The 19912-nt window shown below is 37.0% G+C and overlaps 1 protein-coding gene across 1 annotated transcript in view; it reads left to right on the top strand.

Moving 5' to 3' along the window:
* Positions 1-19912, top strand: part of LOC108710258 (tryptophan 5-hydroxylase 2) — a 110177-nt gene that overhangs the window by 44876 nt on the left and 45389 nt on the right. Inside the window, exon 8 of the mRNA XM_041586353.1 lies at positions 5224-5350. Within this exon, the coding sequence (XP_041442287.1) occupies positions 5224-5350 (127 nt within the window). The remainder of the gene's footprint in view (positions 1-5223; positions 5351-19912) is intronic.

The raw sequence follows: 19912 nt of genomic DNA on the forward strand, positions 1-19912 counted from the left end.
TTAAATTTTCCAGGAGACCATAATGTACTCATTTAAATGAGAGACAGCTGCAGTTTAATGTACCAAATACCAGGCAGGTATCTCATAATGTATTCGCTTCATTTGATCACACTGATAAACAGCTGGTATTTTTCAGCTTTTTCATGGCAAAAGCAAAGGTGGTACTAAAACCTTATTAATCTCTAAGTACGTTCAGGAGACAACTCAACATCACTGACAAAAAAATATTTTTCAGCATATCAAAATAACCGAAGACAATAAAACATGTCAAGTATCATTTAACTGTCTTACTGTCTGGATGAGTGTTCACACCCCTTTAAGTGTTAATCACTGTTCCATAGAATATTTAGAACTGGAATAGGAATGTTCATTTAACACATTCATCCTTAGGAGAACAGAATACAATCTGCAATATTAATTTGTGTGGCCAAATGCAAGCTTGGCTCCTCTATTTATCGTGCTATGTATAAAGTTGTGTGCACCCAAAATATTATGGCCTCGTTGGGCTCTTATACCTCCTGGGCCCCCCTGCAGCCGCAGTGTCTGCTTCTTCTTTAGTTACACCCCTGGAGTGAAACATTACAGATGATGTTGCTCATAGCAAACAATAAGATGTTTGCTTTTGTTTTCCAACCATTGAAATCTAATTGTTGATTGGTTGCTCTGGGCAGCATCACAGTTAATGCTTCACTTTTTTTACACAGCATGATAAATATACCCCTGTATTAGTCTCTGCTAATAATACTATGTGCACACAGAGCAGACTTTACTGCTGTTCATGGGATACATTATATAAGACTTCTGCGTGTATATAGGGAAGTATTGCTGGCTGCAACAGGTGCTATACTCTAGCACAGAGGACATAGACGATGTAGATCCCTGGTGCTTAACACGTTATGAAATGCACTTAGTCAAGCAGAATCGTTTTGGTCTGTAGGCTTACAGCAGATGCAAGGGCTCATTTGCTAAATTGCAACTGCAGTTTCCCATAGCAATCAATTAGTAATGCATTTTAAAAACAAAGATTAATTGTTTGCTAATAGCAAATGCACGGTTTGCAATTAAATCAGACCCCACTGCATATAGACTTGTAGTATGATATAGACCGTGCTACTCTGAGACGGTTTGCAACTGGTCTTCGTTATTTATACTTGGTGGTTATTCAACTAATTTATTAGAGCTTTTTGTTCAGCAACTCTCCAGTGTTGAATTTCAGCAGCTGTCAAGTTGCTAGAGTCCAGTTTACCATGGCAAGAGAGATGGTGAGAGACTGGAAGATGAATAGGAGATGGCATGAATAAGACAGGAGAATTAGGAGAAAAAAATAACAATAATAACAACATTGTAGCCTGACAGCGCAATCATTTGAAAGCTGGCTGAAGAGGAAGTAAAAAGGGATATGCAAATTATAAAAAAAATATAACAATGTACAACTGAAGTCCAATTAAAAAATGTAATATACTATAAGTAAACTTAAAGTTGAACTACCCCTTTAAGAGTGACATACAAACTCTCTTTTAGGGCTCTTACATATGCCATTTTCTGCATTATTGTACTCACACAGACGCATGTATCCGCTGAACGCAGATGAAATGCAACATGCTGCATCCCACCTGCGGTTGCTGATTAAATGTGTCTGTGTGAGTACAGCCCTCTTCACAATAATTGAGTGCGTCTATTCTTGCGCTACCCTATGGTTGAACAGAAGAAAGCGAAACGCAGGAGAAAACGGCCACGTGTAAGAGCCCCTACTGTATAGCCGAAAAATGACTGGTGCTGATTTAGCATGGTCTCAGTTTTTTCTGCACCATATGATTAGTAATTCTGATTGGTAATTCTGCGCACATTTGTAAAATAATTTTATATAGGCAACAATGCTGTATAAAATTTAAATGATCAAATCAATTATCTTTGAGAATTTAGCAGAAAAGGAATTTTAGGACATAATGGATAGGGAAATGCATGAGTTTTCTATGCAATAAGAACAGCAAGGGGCAACTGACTGAACCTTAATGGACTCGTAAATGGTTAATCGGGGTTTACAATGAGAAAATCAATCAAAAGAAGCTCTTAGGTAGGGATTACGGCTAAGAAGGCTGTGCTTATGTCAGTAAGAGAAAAGAAGCCGAATGCCACAGGGAAGCTTGCAGGACACTGTAAAAATATTATTGGTGTCAAGAAGGATAAGAAATGAGAAACGTTCTTCTGGAGAACTTAATTATTATGTGCAGTTTGTGCTGGATACATACTAGATGAAGCCAGCCATGGAAGGTCAGACAGAAAAGAGAGGAGTAAATGCATCATATAGGAAAACAATTTCAAGTTGTTTGGAAGAATAAGAAGCGTATTTTTATCTTTAAAGAGGGCATAAAAAATGAATACCTACTGTTGCCTAGATGAGGTAATGTATGGAAAATACAGTCATATGAAAAAGTTTGGGAACCCCTCTTAATTCTTTGGAGTTTTGTTTATAATTGGCTGAGCTTTCAAAGTAGCAACTTCCTTTTAATATATAACATGCCTTATGGAAACAGTAGTATTTCAGTAGTGACATAAAGTTTATTGGATTACCAGAAAACATGCAAAATGCATCATAACAAAATTAGACAGATGCATACAGTTGGGCACCCCAACAGAGATATTACATCAATACTTAGTTGAGTCTACTTTTGCAAATGTAACAGCCATATAAAATCTCTCCAGTTCAGTTAAATTTAAAGGCTGCCGAGGCTGGACAGTCTACTTCAAATCATCCCATAGATTTTCAGTGATATTCAAGTCGGGGGACTGTGATGGCCATTCCAGAATATTGTTCTTCTTCCCCTGCATAAATGCCTTTGTAGATTTCGAAGTGTGTTTAGTGTCATTGTCTTGTTGGAATATCCAACCCCTGCATAACTTCAACTTTGTGACTGATGCTTGAACATTATCCTGAAGAATTTGTTGATACTTGGTTGAATTCATCCGACCCTGGACTTTAACAAGGGCCCCAGTCCCTGAACAAGCCACACAGCCCACAGCATGATGGAACCTCCATCAAATTTGACAGTAGGTAGCAGGTGTTTGTCTTGGAATGCAATGTTCTTCCACCATGCAAAGTGCTTTTTGTTATGACCAAATAACTAAATTTTTGTCTCATCAGTCCAAAGCACTTTGTCCCAAAATGACTGTGGCTTGTCTAAATGAGCTTTTACATACAACAAGCGACTCTGTTTGTGGCGTGAGTGCAGAAAGAGCTTCTTTCTCATCACCCTGCCATACAGATGTTCTTTGTGCAAATTGCGCTGAATTGTAGAACGATGTACAGATACACCATCTGCAGCAAGATGTTCTTGCAGGTCTTTGGAGTGATCTTTGGGTTGTCTGTAACATTCTCAAAATCCTCCACATATGATGCTCCTGTATTTTTCTTGGCCTGCCAGACCTGGGTTTTACAGCAACTGTGCCTGTGGCCTTCCATTTCCTGATTACATTCCTTACAGTTGAAATTGACAGTTTAAACCTCTGAGCTTTTTGTAGCCTTCCCCTAAACCATGATACTGAACAATCGTTGTTTATAGATATTTGAAAAGTTGCTTTGAGGATCACATGCTGTCACTCTTCAGAGGAGAGTCAAACAGAAGCACAACTTGCAATTGGCCACCTTAAATACCTTTTCTCATGATTGGACACACCTGCCTATGAGGTTCAAGTCTTAACAAGCTAATCCAACCAATTTGGTATTACCAGTAATCAGTATTGAGCAGTTACATGCATTCATATTAGCAAAATTACAAGGAACCCCAATTTTTTGCACAGCCAGTTTTTCACATTTGATTTAATTTCATACAACTGAAAATCACAAAAAATATTTGTTCAGAAAACACCCCAATGAAAGACATATCACTGTTATCTTTTTTTGTTGAAATTATTATGCAGGGTGAGAGGGGTTCCCCAAACTTTTTCATTTGACTGTATATATGTAGTAAGGTACAGGCTGGAAGCTGGTAGATAGAGCAGATTTTCACCTATGTTTCTCACCTAAACTTGATGATTGGCTGCAGGGTTCATATATTTGGAGTTTTCTCAGGTTGTTTAAGTTATGTCCATGGTCCTGGGGTATGAAAGCTTTGTAGAGCTTGGAGTGGAAAGAAGTCTTCTTTCATAGATCCCCAACAAATTTTGAAGCTGCTGCATCAGTTGTTTTTATACTGCCTCTGAAGCTGGTGTATGTGTGAGAAAGGGTGTCTCTCTGCAGTGATACAACAAAACACTGTTTGCTTTATGGTGGAGGAAGCCCTTAGACCTGAATGGAGTGGGGGACAACCTTCTGTTTAGTTATAGGCTGTAAAAATTACTTTTGCTTGTTACACTTTTTGTTTGAAACAAGATATCTTTCTGCTGAAAATAAAGAGCAGAGAGAAGCCTGCTTAAAACTCCTGTCTGGTTTCACTCTGTGATTGCTAGTTGATCATATTTCCACATATGGTGTGTTGCATGTATGAACCAATGTGACATTCACACTTTATACATATGTCAGAAGCCTGGGGGAATATTTTGGAAATTCTGTAAGGTTTGAGGTACACCCAATTCATGAACTTCGTTTGTACAGAATATAACTATTTCTGATGGATATTAAGTCTGGTAATGCGTCCTCCCACATGTCATCAGTAAGATCTGGAAGAGACCAAACTTTTATCACGGACCAATTAAGGTCCTAATAAGGACCGAAATGTTGAATACATTTTTCTTTTTGCCTACAAAATGGTTGTGCTGGTCCCACTTGCATATATATACACTTTTTTGGGCATGTACCTTAAATGAAACAGGTATAGGAGCGTTTATCTGGAAATGTGTTATCCAGTAAAATCCAGATTAAGGAAATGTGATCTTCCATAGACTGCAATCGTTTAGTAATGGATCCACACACACAAGATTATGCAGTCGGGGTGTTGACCCCTTTTATTGTGTTACCCACAGTATCAATTTTTTGGGGGGGGAACCCTCCTTCATCCTGAAACGTTGATACTTTTGGTAGCACAATAAAAGGGTCAAAAGTGTATTTGCAGTTCATTCACTTGCCTAAAGTGTAGGTATATTAATTATTTTATGAATGAATAATACAATAATGTAAGTTTTGGGCACAGCAATTTATAATACTGTACTTGAATATATCCATTGTCACAAAAACCAACAAAATGTCAAATTCCCTAAATTAACATTACATATGTATATTTCTGACAGGGACACATGCCATGAATTGCTGGGCCATGTTCCTTTGCTTGCGGACCCCAAATTTGCCCAGTTTTCACAGGAGATTGGTCTTGCTTCTTTGGGTGCGTCTGATGAAGATGTTCAGAAACTTGCAACTGTAAGTTATAAGTGCAACATTATTTTTCCCTATGGTAAGAAAGCTAAGTGTAATTATTTAACAGAATATGGTTTAATTTCCATTGATGTTGCCCTCAAAAATCTCTTGATGACAGAGCTGCCATTGAATGGGGAAGGTGGGGGGCAGGATGACTTCTTGCAATAGCTCAAGCAAGGTGCGGGTTTCTGCAAATGGGGCCTGGTCTGGGCCCTGGTGTTTCCTGTTGGAAAAATAGGGAAGCCCAATGTTGCTGCTCATAGTGACAACAAATACATAAGCGTCTTAAACAGTGGTATCACTTCAAAATAAACCCTAAAACTAATCCTTACTTTCAATGCTGCATACATTGTATGAACATTATATGTATTGGTGTATAACGTATACAGTATATGGTACTGCCTACCATTCAAAATGATCTATACAATAGCTACATGGAAGCCAATATATTTATAGGTTTTTACAGAGAACCATTTATAGAAAGAACAGTTTACATCTTTAGGTGCAAAATGAATGTCTCATTTATTAACATAGGTGCTAACTTGCTAAAATGCAGTTGCTAATAGCAAATGGCATTGTCATTAGCATTGTCCGTTGCAGGCAGGGAAAGTCAACAATGCGACATGATCTGACAATAGCATTACTTACGTTATTTCCGTTGCATCCACAGTGACGCCTGCGTTTTTGCGCAGCGTGTCGGATCGCGCCGGAATCGTCCGTGGAGTCCTGCCCTAACTGTATTTGCCAGTACAGATATTTTGGGGAGTGCATTATGCTTTCCCTGCCTGCAATGGACAATGCTAATGGTGCTAAATTGCACTAAAGTAGTCTACAGTCTAATACGAGTTCAAATTGCTATTGTCAACTTCATTTTAGCAATTAGCACCTATGTTAATAAATGAGACATTCATTTTGCACTTAAAGATGTAAACCGTTCTTTCTATAAATGGTTCTCTCTGTAAAAACCTATAAATATATTGGCTTCCATGTAGTTATTGTATAGATTAGGGATGCACCTAATCCAGGATTCAGAATCCTTGTGCCTGGCAGAACCGAATCCGAATCCTAATTTGCATATGTAAATTAGGGGCGGGTAGGGAAATCACGTGACTTTTCGTGACGGATTTGGTTCGTTATTCGGCCGAATCTTTGACCAAGGATTCGGCCGAATCTCAAATAGTGGATTTGATGCATCCCTAGTATAGTATCCCTAGTATAGATCATTTTGAATGGTAGGCAGTACCATGTATACTGCCCTTAACTTCATAAATACACATTCATGTTTCTCACCTTTTTTTTAATACATCATTTATATGAAATGTGTGAATGATAAGAACCCAAGCCAGGATAAAATCAAAGCACTGACCAGTCTGGTGATAACAGTGCCAATGGGAGAAGCAAATGAAAGTATGCCCAGATACAAACATTTTATTACCTGTTTGCCCCCAAGAATTGGGTACCACAGGATAGAATTCACTTTAGTGGTAACGTTTATATACAGTCATGGTTGCATATTGCTCCCAATTTGCCTTTACTAACCTGATGGTGTAGGGTTTAACACAGTCCATAACAAATATGAAGAATTGAAACACATGAACGATTCCTTATATACAACAACATACGAAATCACAATCCACAGATGGCATCATCCAACCTGATTAATCTAAACAGGTCAGAATACATTATAAAGATCAACTTAATAAAAGATGTAATTTCATATCAGGTCCAAGGCATACCAGATTACATATTGATTAGTATTCCCATCGTTTCATGCAAACCAGTAGCCTGCATTTGAAATAGCAGCTCTTGCATACTGATTCAATTTAGCAAAATAAATGTGCAGAATATGGTCCCTCTGATTCAAGCTTTGCACTGAAACAGAAAAACAGAATGCCAGGCAGTTTGTAGGGAACAGTACAAGTATGCAATATGATATGCTTTGAAATGCGGCATATGGAATTCTAAATTCTGCAGCCATAAGCTGTAAAACAAATTAAAAGTTGCTTAAATGCAAAAAACTATCATTTAGCTTAGGGCGGGGTAAGAATGTACAAAATCTCAATCTGTATGCTAGGCTAGAGGTACTCCATTGTGCAATACATATTCAGGTAGTAATCTGTTTAATGTTTTGATATCCATAATAAATGTATATGCATGAAAATACAAGTATGCAAAAACCTGGGCAATTTTCAGAGCCAAGAACACATTCAGGAGTTGGATAAATGGCTGCTCTTACACTTCAAGGATTTGTCTCAGAAAACTAGCATTATGTATACCTCTTAAAGGAAAGATATTGCCATCTGTTTCCATTAGATTGTGATTGAGTTTTCTGATAATGTTATATATTAGTTTCAAGGAGCTTCATTTTTTTGCCTTTTAGCGAGATTGATTAGCTTGTTTTCTGACCTTCTACTATGAAATAATCAAACAAGGATTTTTATTTCTTCTATGCTGCGCTGGGACTTCAGAGAAAGTGGTAGAAGTAGTATTATTCCTAGAGGTGGAATGTGGTTTGCCTCCGTGCTAAGTGTTTGGAAGTGATATTATTTGTAAACACTTAGGGGCAGATTTACTAAGGGTCGAATATCGAGGGTTAACCCTCGATATTCGACTAGGAACTAAAATCGTTCGACTTCGAATATCGAAGTCGAACGATTTAGCGCTGATTTAGCGCTAATCCTACGATCGAACGATTAAATCCTTCGAATCGAACGATTCGAAGGATTTTAATCCAACGATCGAAGGAATATCCTTCGATCAAAAAAACACAGGCAAGCCTATGGGGACCTTCCCCATAGGCTAACATTGAGTTCGGTAGCTTTTTGCCGAACTAGGGGGTCGAAGTTTTTCTTAAAGAGACAGTACTTCGATTATCGAATGGTCGAATAGTCGAACGATTTTTAGTTCGAATCGTTCGACTCGTAGTCAAAGTCGTAGTCGAAGGTCGAAGTAGCCCATTCGATGGTCGAAGTAGCCAAAAAACCACTTCGAAATTCGAAGTTTTTTTAATTCGAATCCTTCACTCGAGCTTTGTAAATGTGCCCCTTTAAGATGCCGCAAATTGACTAAAAATAGTGCATAACATGTTCAATACTAAATCGGCTATGTAAAGGCATGTTATTTGTTGGTACCCAGGGTTTGTTATAACCATGGGTTACTTTTTATCTCAGTGTACAGTAGTTTAAAATATGCTGCTAATTTTTTTCTTATTGCAGCCAGAGGTTTTGTGTAGTAATCCAAATACTCTACTTAGAAATTTAGATATTTTTCCCTAAACTTGATGTACCTACCTTGTTGGGTTCTGCTGGTATGAAGAGTTCTTTAAACCCCATCCTGGTCTCTAGCTGACCTGACTCTACTGACTCAGTCTTAAAGGAATTGTTCAGTACAAAATAACAATGTAACAAAATAGTTAGTGAGCCAAAAATGTAACATATAAAGGCTGGAGTGAGCTGATGTCTAACATAATAGCCAGAACACTACTTCTTGCTTTGTAGCTCTCTTGGTTTCCACTGATTGGTTACCCGGCAGCAACCAATCAGTGACTTGAGGGGGGGAGATGGGTCATAATTGTTTGCTTTTGAATCTGACCTGCATGCTAAGGATCAATTGCACTGAACAGTTATGTCTAGTGATGAGCGAAATTTTTCACCAATGGGAGAAAAAAATTGTCATGCCTCAAAAAAATAAAATTTTAGACTTCAATACATTTCAACCAATTTCCACAGTTTCGCAAATTTTCCGCGAAGCGAAACAGGTCAGATTCACCCATCACTAGTTATGTCCTATGTGGCCCCCTTATAGTCACTAACTAACTCAGAGAGAGCTGAAAAGCAGGAAGCTGTGTTCTGTTATGTTGGACATCTGCCCACTCCAGGCTTTATAGATTACATTTTTGGCTAACTAACTATGTTAGAAACATTGTTTATTTTGCACAGCCTATCTCATTTTATTTTTGCAATTGGTTTTCAATTTTTATAATTTGTGTTTTTTGAGTTATTTAGCTTTTTATTGAGCAGTTCTCCAGTTTGCGGTTTCAGCAACCTGGTTGAAAAGGGCCAAATTACCCTAGCAACCAGGCACTGATTTGAATTAGATACTGGAATATGAATAGTAGAGGGCCTGAACAGAAGGATGAGTAATAAAAATTAGCATTACATTAGCCTTACAGAGCATTTGTTTTTAGATGGGCTCAATGACCTCATTTAAAAATGGTAGAGAGTCAGAGGAAGCAAAAAACATAAATAATGAAGACCAATTGTTTAAAATTGGCCATTCTATAAAATACTAAAAGTTAACTTAAAGATAAATCACCCCTTTAATCTAACTCCTCCCCAACATCGCAAATTGCCTTAAACTCTTCTTCCTGAAATGGTTCAAAGTAGATCATCAGTCTCCACTTATTGTAGTTCAATACACTGGACTGTTCACACTACTAACTGTTAAAGGCTGTGATAGGGATAGTTGGCTAGCATTATTGCATGTAACTGTGTCGTACCCTGACAAGTGATAAACATACCTATTCATCTCAACTGTATTAAAAGCAATAGCAGTTTACATTGTTAATGGGGGCATCTGTGAACATACGTGATGCAAATGCTGAAATTGTATATTATTTGCTGCTTGATAGGAACCATGTGTTTTGGCTCAGTAGTGATGGGCAGGCAATCATTTGTGGAACAAGGAAGATGATTCTGGCATTTGAAATTATAAATGTTTGGATGGAAAAGATGATGAACTGCAAATCCCAAGAGAAAATTCCTGGGAGGCTTGTCTGAAGACATGCATGACTGAGCTAGTTTATATGTCAGAGCTAATTTTGTTGAGATGAGTGAATAATAAGTGGCAAATGCTTGTAGTGTTAGCTGCCATAGGTTAAGTGCTAGAAAACTAATCTAAACATAGTTCAAGTGTAGAAAAATTACTCTGTTAAAATTACAGTATAATATGGCATCATACTGTAATGGAACATACATTTTCAATTCTGACACCCCCTGTCATACCCTTTCTTATTGAAATGAATAATGTGTGTCATGTGGCCTCCAACTATATAAGCCGCTGTTTCATCTGCACAATGAAATATCAAGGTATAAAGCTGTGTGTCTTCACAGTTGATTATACTTTCTCCAAAGCACACTGAAATTCAGCCACCTTTACTAGGAGACTATTCTGTCATTGCTGCTTTAATGCACTGGCAGGTCTAGGCATAGATGATATTGGTGGTTCTGCAGCCCCTTAACCCTTCGCCCTATTAACACACACATATTATTAATGCTAATTCTTGTGAGGTTGTGTAAATGCAACATAATATAAAGCTGAATGCAAAATGTGTGCACCCGTTGCCAAATTACACATTTAGTTTTGTAAGTAATAACAACTACTGCAGGAATCAGTGTGTTAACAAATATTTGCAAATGTTAATGCAGTTAAATATTGTTTCACAAACTTTATAACATGGGGTAAAATAGTAATAGGGACATGTACAAGTGTTTGGACACCCTATTAGGTAAGTCTTTAACACCCATTTGGCATATATCACAGCTCATCTTTGTAGGGATCTTTGCTTACTCGTCCTTGCTAATCCCTTCTAATTCCTAGATCTTGTTGACTGTCTTGCCTGTTTATGATCTACTCACAGATTTTCAATGATGTTTGAGAAAGGGTATTGTAAGGGTCATTCCTAAACCTTCAGTTTGTTTTTCTTCAAGTAACTCAAGGTGGCCTATTGTTTGGGGCCATTTGCTTATTGTAGGAACCATCCCCTTTTCAGCTTCAGCTTCTTAGTTGACTGTTTCACATTGGCATCCAGAATTTGCTGATTATTAGTGGAGTTCATTCTTTCCTTCTACATGTACACTGTTCAATGTGCCACTGGATGCCACACAATCCCAAAGCCTAAAGTATCCATTGGGGATGCCAATGTGTTTATCGAATGCTAATCCTTTTTCTCCAAACAACCTTTGGGGATTGTGGCCAAAGAGTTACACTATTACTTGTTTACAAATGGCAACTGGCTTGTATAGATCATGTTTTCCATACCTTATAGACATAGACATTTGTAATGAGGTCACAGGTAAGGCTTCAGATTTGTTCAAGCAACACTTTAGCATGGAACCCGCAACACCACTTCCTGCAGATCCTTATGTCAGTCATATGAGGATTTGCCTTCTGGACAGCATACAATGAGTCCTCTCTGAAAGTTTCCTTGGTATTCCAGATCTTGCATTGACTTCCACAGTTCCTCCTAACTGCCAAGTCTTGATGACATTACAGACATTGGAAACTATAACATCTGCTTTGTTGGCAAATGTTAGCTTCATTTTTAGATCCACACTCAGTTTCTTAGAAAATCCCATTGTTGTTAAGTGTTAGCCCAAAGTTTGGGGTGTCATAGACTTTATTAAGCTCTTTTATTGTCAACATGTGACACCTCCTATTGGCTAGTAAGACCTAATGAGATAATTAGGGTCCGTTTTTAAGGCTTCTTCTGGCTGTTTAAGATGAGGGATCTGTTTTACTCTGTTATTACTTTATTCAGTTATTACAGTAGGCAGATCATAACTTTTACCTGTCCTGGTGGGGTCTTGACAGATCCTCATTTTGTCCTTTTTCTAAAGGGGTACTGCCAACATAAAATAATATAAAAATAGCCGTTCAAAAGGCAAAACATTTAATTGTTTATTGCTTTTCAACTTCTATAACTCCCAGATCTGATGTATTATTTCTTATTTGCAGCCAGCCTGCTCACTCACTTCTAGCTTCCTCTCTGTAATCTGCCATGTTTGAACCGAATCATTCAGATCCACTGATAACATTGCCACATTTTGATGCATTTTAGTCTTATGTTAAATATACAGATATATGATATTATTGATATATAGAAAGCAACGGTGACTATTTTTGCCTTGAACCTTGTTAGGGAGAATAAAACAGTTAAACAGAAAAAGTTTAAGAGGAGCAAAAACTTTTATGCTGTAAGGACAACACAGAATGATCAGTGTGAGCCTGCTAACCCTTTACAGCATCATTACTGGAATGACTTCTTGTTTCGATTGTTGCTGTTTTGAGTTTGCAGAGCACTATGCTCTGTAGTTACAGTTTCTCAAAATGTATGCTTATGATGTGGTTGTTGAGCTTTTCTTGATGAGACAAACCTTGTTTAGATGGGTGATATGTTTACAGTAGTTGGTATAATGATCATACAGTGAGTCAAGTAGTTTTTGTGGTCCTGTACTCATGTATGTCTTACAATATTTTTACATTTGACATTTCACTAACCAGGGCTGGAACTAGGGGTAGTAAAAAGAGGCACGTGCCTAGGGCACAATAGTGTGGGGGCACTGGTCATGTACCTCTTCTGCCTGCACTGCCCTAGTTCAGACCCTGCTGGATCGAAAATGCCTGCAGTTTTAAGAGCAATCTGGGCCCTCCAGGTCTTCTATCTGACCCTCGCTGGAGCATGCTTGCACGTGCTCATTCATTGGCGGGCTGAATGTGCACCAGTTGCCTGGGGTGCCATGTTAACTTGGCCCCGCACTGCACTAACTATGGATTTAGGGAGGTTTTCACATAAAAAGGCTCGTTCACCTTGAAACAAATAAATACTGTCACATATCCGCTGTATGTGTTACAAGTGCTCCTTTGGGTTGGAGGGGCAGCAAGGTGGTGCAGAAATTTAAATAAATTTTGCAAAAAAACAAGCAATATTAAAGGATCCGTTTACATCCTTATGAAGTTAATCAGAATGGATATTAATTCCTGAAATAAAAAACAAACATGCTGAAATCCTTATGGTTGTTGATGAGAGCTTTAACGCTTAAGAACAAATACATTGCTTAGTGCTTTTGAGGTTACCAGTTGCGATGTCTCCGTTTTTAGAACTGTTGTATTTCAAATTTTTTTTGGCTGTAGTAGTAGAAGCTGAAAAGCAGATAATTATATTATTATGGGAAAATCTGTACATTATTACAGATATTATTATTGGAAAATATGTACATTATTATGCCAGCCATGGGGTGAACAGGAAATACTGATGCTGGAAGTTCAAATGGTTTTAGTTGTGGAAGACACTGAATAATTATTTATTTTTTTTAAAGGAAGATAGCATTCATACTGACTTACCATGCTTGAAGAACCTCTTGCAATAAAATATCATGGCGTACAGACTCAAATGCTATAAAGAAGCTTTTGATAATTAAAGCAGCAATCAACTAATGGTATTTCTTTATATCTAACATCTGTCTTGGAGTCGAACCAATCTCCAAATTAATTTATTGAAATATTTACTATTCAGCATCTAGAAAGGATAGCTGTGAATATATATATTTCATTATTTAAACTGAAAGAATTCTCTTATGACAGATTCTGAAAATTAAAGACTTTGATTCATGACACATTTACAATCACATGCTGCCGGCCTAATTAGCTCAGTAATTCAACTGGTGATGTTTTGGGCATCTTCACCAACTCCCTTACCTCAGATGCAATTTTTTACCCAAATCCCTGTACAATTCTAAACCCAGGTATTCTGGTGTTTATTTTAGCCCTCCTATTAATAAATAGTGAATTAGAACAGAATCTTTGTACTTTATTCTATGGGCTTGGAATAACATTCTTCATTCGATTGAAGTCTCTACAAAATAGGCAAAAATGAGAAATAAAACTTAATCTTTGACAGTGCAGAGTAGGCCTGTTTTTGGGAGGTTTAAACCATGCAGATATTGCTTAGCACGTGCCAAACTGACCTATCACTCTTGAAAGCACTTGGTGCTCACCCACAAAGGTAATCTTGAAGCCCCTTTCATTTGCACACAAAAGGTTTTGCATGCAACCACATTATTCAACACTTGCTCTGACTTCTGTGTACTCAGATTTTTTAAAAGTGCACACAATAGATAATGTTTGCACACCTACAGCCCACAAGAAAAAAAGAAAAAGCATTTTGGCTCTTTCCTTTGCTCATCTTTGAAATTACTTTTGAGCATCAATTGTACGTTTTCTGAACAAACACATTTATTTTTTTGTTTTTAATTTGATTTCCATACTTCTGACAACTAGAAAGCTGTCTCTCATGGTTTGCTGCCTTCCCATCATTTTTATAACTACTGTATCACATTTGTACATTTGCCTATTTCTTATTCAGAGCAGAGTTTAAACAAGGATTGCATGTGCCTACATCTGACACTATAAAATGGGATTCCTGTACAGGGATTCTGGAGGCTAGAACTGATTATCTGAGTGTTACAACGAACCATGGAAAAAGGCAAAAGGGCATAATATGCAGAGGTCATATCTGCCAACTTGCAATTGCTTTGAAAATTTATAGACTTGGGATGGATTTACACTTTATCCAAATTAAATGCATATTAAGAATGAACTAGAAGATATAATAAATCTTATCAGCAGTTGCTGATGAATGTAGAAAATCTATCTTTATTAAGACTAAGGCAAAATCATTATCAAGAGCATTCCAATATCTGGCAAGAGCCATTAGATCAAATCCTGCCTCTATAAAAGTTTTTTGATCTAAGAGGATACTTAGTTGCATTGAGCACGTTTGAATGGAGTGCTCACGCACTAATAAATAGTTTTGATATCATTATGACATCATTCATTAACTAAGTGGTCAATTCCTGGTCAGTTATTTGGTCTGGATAATTAACATGTTTACTTCTTAAAAAGCAGATACTTTGTGGATAAAGAAGCTCCAACCAATCTAATTTCCTAATTTAGTTTAAATTTTGTTCTCACCAAGGGACGATAACATTTTACAAATGTAAAGTTGTCAAATTTTCTACATTCATTTATGCAATATCACCCATTGTTTTCAGAGGTAAACATTTTTTATTGTGATGCCTGTATCACTTTTAATGAAACAGTTTTTTCAATATTACTCTTGAGCTTTGCTGTAGTTGAAGACTGGCTTCTTGATCTTGTTATTTTATATATTCATTTTATCATGAACAATGGTCCTGTCAACAACAATAAATGTTGCCTAAACACCCCCTTGGTAAATTAAAATGTTTCTATCATATCTCTACTCTCTGTTTTCATTGTTACTGTTCATAATTATGTCTTTAGGGCTTTTTTGTAATATCTCTGCTCTACACAACATTGTAAGAAATAAAGACAATATTCCAAACTGTGTGTATAGAGAGAGCTTTCAAGGGGCCCATTTTTTAAACCTCGATTTTCTGGTCGAGTTTTTAAAGGGGAAAACTCAAATTTGTAGTGGAAAAAAAAACTAGAATTTTTACAGATTCATTATAGCTGCTAAAAATACGAATCCGAAAATACTCCAGCCAAAACTTGTCGAGATCATGTAGAAGGCAAGGGCAGATGTCTCTGAAGGTGTTTCATGACATCATGATCCTCTCCGGTTTTCATCCGATAATCCAGTAAAGTCGAGTTTTCACAGCGACAATTCAATAAAGTTGAGTTTTCTGAGCATCAATTGTACTAATTGAATTGACCCACAAATTTGTTGTGATGCTTTTTTTGCTCCGACTTTATCAAAAAGAATTTTGGATAAATTATTTCAATCCGTGAATGGTGAAAAAAATTGAATAAACTTCAGTTTTAGTAAATACCCCCCTAAAAAAAAGTCCAGAGAAGCCTAGGCCCAAGAAATGCTTTTGAAAATTTTAGAAACACCTGCCTTTTCATTTGAGCAGCAGATGACATTTAGGGGGTTATTTATCAAAGGTCAAGTTTTTTATACCTCGAATGAACTCACTTGAATAGTTTCTAATTTAAGAAAAAACTCAAATGGAAAGAACTCGAATCAGTGAGTTCGGGGTTAACAACCTGAAAACCTGAATAAATTGATTTTTCAGCAGGAAAAACTTGAATCACTCTAATCTCTTGCGTTTTCGGGCAAAACTCTCCGAAAAAAACTCGAACATCATAAAAGCTATTAACATCTTTAAATGGTTCAAGGGACGTCTGCTATTGACTCCTACATGACCTTGACAGGTTTCTATTTCCATGGTCGGGTTATAATAATGCTTGAAATTTTTTCGTTTTTTTTTAAAAAAAAAAAATAGAATTTTTTTTTTTAACCCAAAAAATTGTTTTTTTGCCATAAAAAAAGACTTGAAAACTCGAATTTTCATGGAAAATACAACTCGAACCTTAACAAATAATCCCTTATTGTAGATAAAGCTAGGAAATGCATTTGCATTTTGGGAAGAATTGTGCTGCTTTTATTTTTCATTAAATTCAATTTTGTAAATCTTTGAATGAGTCTTTAAAGGAGAAGAAGTTTCAAGAATTATTAACATATTCTGCTGTGTTGTACAATATATTGAATGTAGAATAAAAACAATGCTATAGCCGCAGACCAATCACAAAAGGGCAGCAATCATAAACAACCTAATACTAAAGGTCCTGCTCCCCTCTGCCATCTTTATGCTTTATAGACGTCTTTTTGGTCTCCTGAAAATCTAGTTTCTTTCCTACTTTTTCTGCCAGTTCCAGTTACCACATCCAGTATATAGTAAAATGGAAGGTGCTTACCCACACCCTATTTTGTACATTATTTTATTGAATACTGGGATAGAAAGAAGACAAAATGACTAGTCCCTTAATGTAAATGTAATAATGGCTTAATGGTTCCCTACACAAAGAAATGCATTATTGTGGAAACTTACAGTTGAGTGAACATGTAACAAACTGTCAACGACCTTATTCTCACTAACTTTCTTTTAGTCACAGTTGATGACTTAATTGCCTGATTATATATATTTTTTTATTCCTGAGAGGATCAGGAGCTAAGGGCTAGGAATACTGTCATTTAAAATTAGACAATTCTAGCAATGTATAAATCAGCATTGTGCTTACAATACTCAGATCAGCTACTAGACTATCGACAAATTCTGCAGTTATGTACGATATATCGGTGTATACATTGAACATACAAATTTCCTACAAATATTGACAGAAACCAGGTATAGGATATATGCACCCTGGTTTTAGCCATCACTTAAATATGATGGCAAGAACCAGGGTGCATATAATCTAATTATAGTGGAACCTCAATTTTACATCCCCTGATTTTAGGTTTTCCCTCATTTTACATTGTTGTTGTGTGGTCCTTCCTACAGTATATATTATGCATAATAAATTTCCCTGATTTTATACCATTTTTTCTGGTCCCCTGAAAATTGTAAAATGGGGGTTCTACTGTATATGTATACTTGGGTGTTCCATAGCTGGATGTCCCCATATGTAATAAAAGGCAAAGGTTTACCAAATTGTAGTAACTCAAAATCAAATAAGATGTTTGCTTTTATATGGATAAACAGTAAAAGCTACCTGCTAATTGGTTGCTACTGATGTTATATTCGTACCAAAGTTGGTAACCTTTTGCTACATAACCCACACTGTTCGTTAACTTCATATAATTGCTTTGCTGATTCTTCACTACAACCATAGGTACATGTAAGAATGTTTTCCACTTAAAAAATTAAACTCTGCCTGACATTATTTCTGCTCTTGCAACAAGCTAGGAGACTGCCATGGAGAAGTCCAGGAAGTGGCATCTAGGTAGTCAAGTAAAATGATATTATTTTTTCATGAATTAAACCGGATAAACAGAGAAATTGACGCCACCCTGTGTTTGTTCCTTGTGAGGTATATAATTAGATTACCAGAGCACAGATAATGCCCCTGCATAATGGTTCTGTTTTTCTGTGCCCTATGTAATCTACTTTACAAGGAGCAAATATGGAGTAGCTTCATTCAAAAACAAAAACCTTAGATTTCTTTTTTAATTTAAACAACAGTTTGTTCAGACAAGCCATTATTTATTAAACTCATGTTGAAAAGGGGGTATACTGCCCCTTTAACCGAGGATAACATTTAAATATGATGGCTAGAAGCAGGGTGCATATAATCGAATTATATTTATATTTGGGTGCTTTAGAAAATTCCTTTATCTCATAATGTACTTGCGCTAAACTGCTTTTACTGTAAAACCTTTATCAGGGTGAAGGGGACTGATTATTGCCAGAATATAATTAGTTTTATGCAGGACTAGAGTAGTGCTTATTGTCTTTTTTTAGTGTTTATTTTATACATATTTTTATGATCCCTGAAATTTGCTTCAGTTTTATTTTTTTTGAACCCTTTCCAATTTTAAAGCAACTTGTATTTCTGCCGGTCAGAACAACATCTCCCCATTTGTCCATTGTGTGAGGTGGTGAAACATTTCAGCCTTGGTGTATAAAGATATGTAATTAACTGTAAGGTCTGTGCTCTGCAGGAAGATTTTTCTCATTAAAGCATATTCTAGTGACCCAAGCAAGCAAGTTTAATGTGTCTCTGCTGTAGATGCTGCAGGGGTAATTGTTTCACTCACATACGTTTCACCACAGCCTACTGTATACAATATGAATTATCCCCCTCCTCTCTCACAAAAATAGCATTTTTAATCAGTGTTGTAACACCTCACATCAACTATAAAAACATTGTTGTTTATGTGTCATTCTCTGAGTAGGTGATTTATAGTTCAACACTATAGTTCAAAGCTACCTTTCATGAAATAGGCTACTCCCCATGTTCCACCCTGGTTACTACAGATCCAGCACAGATGATCCCATTCAGCCTCCTCAGTTTAACCCTTAATGAATAGCTTAATGTTACTTAGTATCTTCATGCTACGGGGCAAATTCACTAACTGGCGAAAATTAGCCAGCAATGGCTTCGCCGACATCGCCACACTTCTCCAGGCAAAACTTTGCGCAGGCAACGCTAATTCACTAAGTTGCGAAGTTCCGTCGTCGGCGACGAATGGTTGCAAAGTTTCGCTAGCATTAATTCGGCAAGTGTAGTTTTGCACTAGCGTAGGCTAATTTGAATACGGCGGGAACTTAAATTTCAATGGACATATATGTTGCAGCAAATACATTACACTACACAAGCCCTGGGAACCTTAATAAAATAAAATAAAATTGTTATATTTCCCTATACATGAGCCCAGTGTATAGTTTATGTGCCACATGTTAGTAAATGTAGGGGGGAAGCAGGGTACCCTAAAAAAAATTGCTCTTTTGCAGCCTATCACCCTGAAAAAGGTAAAGATGGCAGCGTTTTTTGGGACTTAGAAAAATTTTCAACAAAATTTCAAGTAACTCCTATCTACTCCATTGCACTTCGCCTGGTCTGAGGTGGCAAAGGCAAGTCTGGCGATAGAGGTAACGTTCAGTAAAAATAAAAACATAGTGAATTTGTGAAGTAACACTCTTTCGCCAGTGTGAAAATACGCCTGGCGTTATAGTGGGAAGTTGCGCTAAAGTCTATCTCCTTCGCTAGAATCATTACACCAGCGACCATTATTAACTCGGCGAAGTGCAGAAATGACGTCACGCTGGTGAATTTTCGCCAGCGTTAGCCACTTCGCCCTTTAGTAAATTTTCCCCCATATCCCTTATTTTAATTTATAACAACTCCCACCTACCTCACGTACTCCCATCACTCGGAGGAAGCGGTCCTTGCACCTTTGTGAATAAGTCACCTTCACCTAGTCACCTTCAGGGGATCACAATTTGGATATGAGCACTGCCT

Source organism: Xenopus laevis, chromosome 3L (assembly GCF_017654675.1).
Source record: "Xenopus laevis strain J_2021 chromosome 3L, Xenopus_laevis_v10.1, whole genome shotgun sequence".
Lineage (NCBI taxonomy): Eukaryota > Metazoa > Chordata > Amphibia > Anura > Pipidae > Xenopus > Xenopus laevis.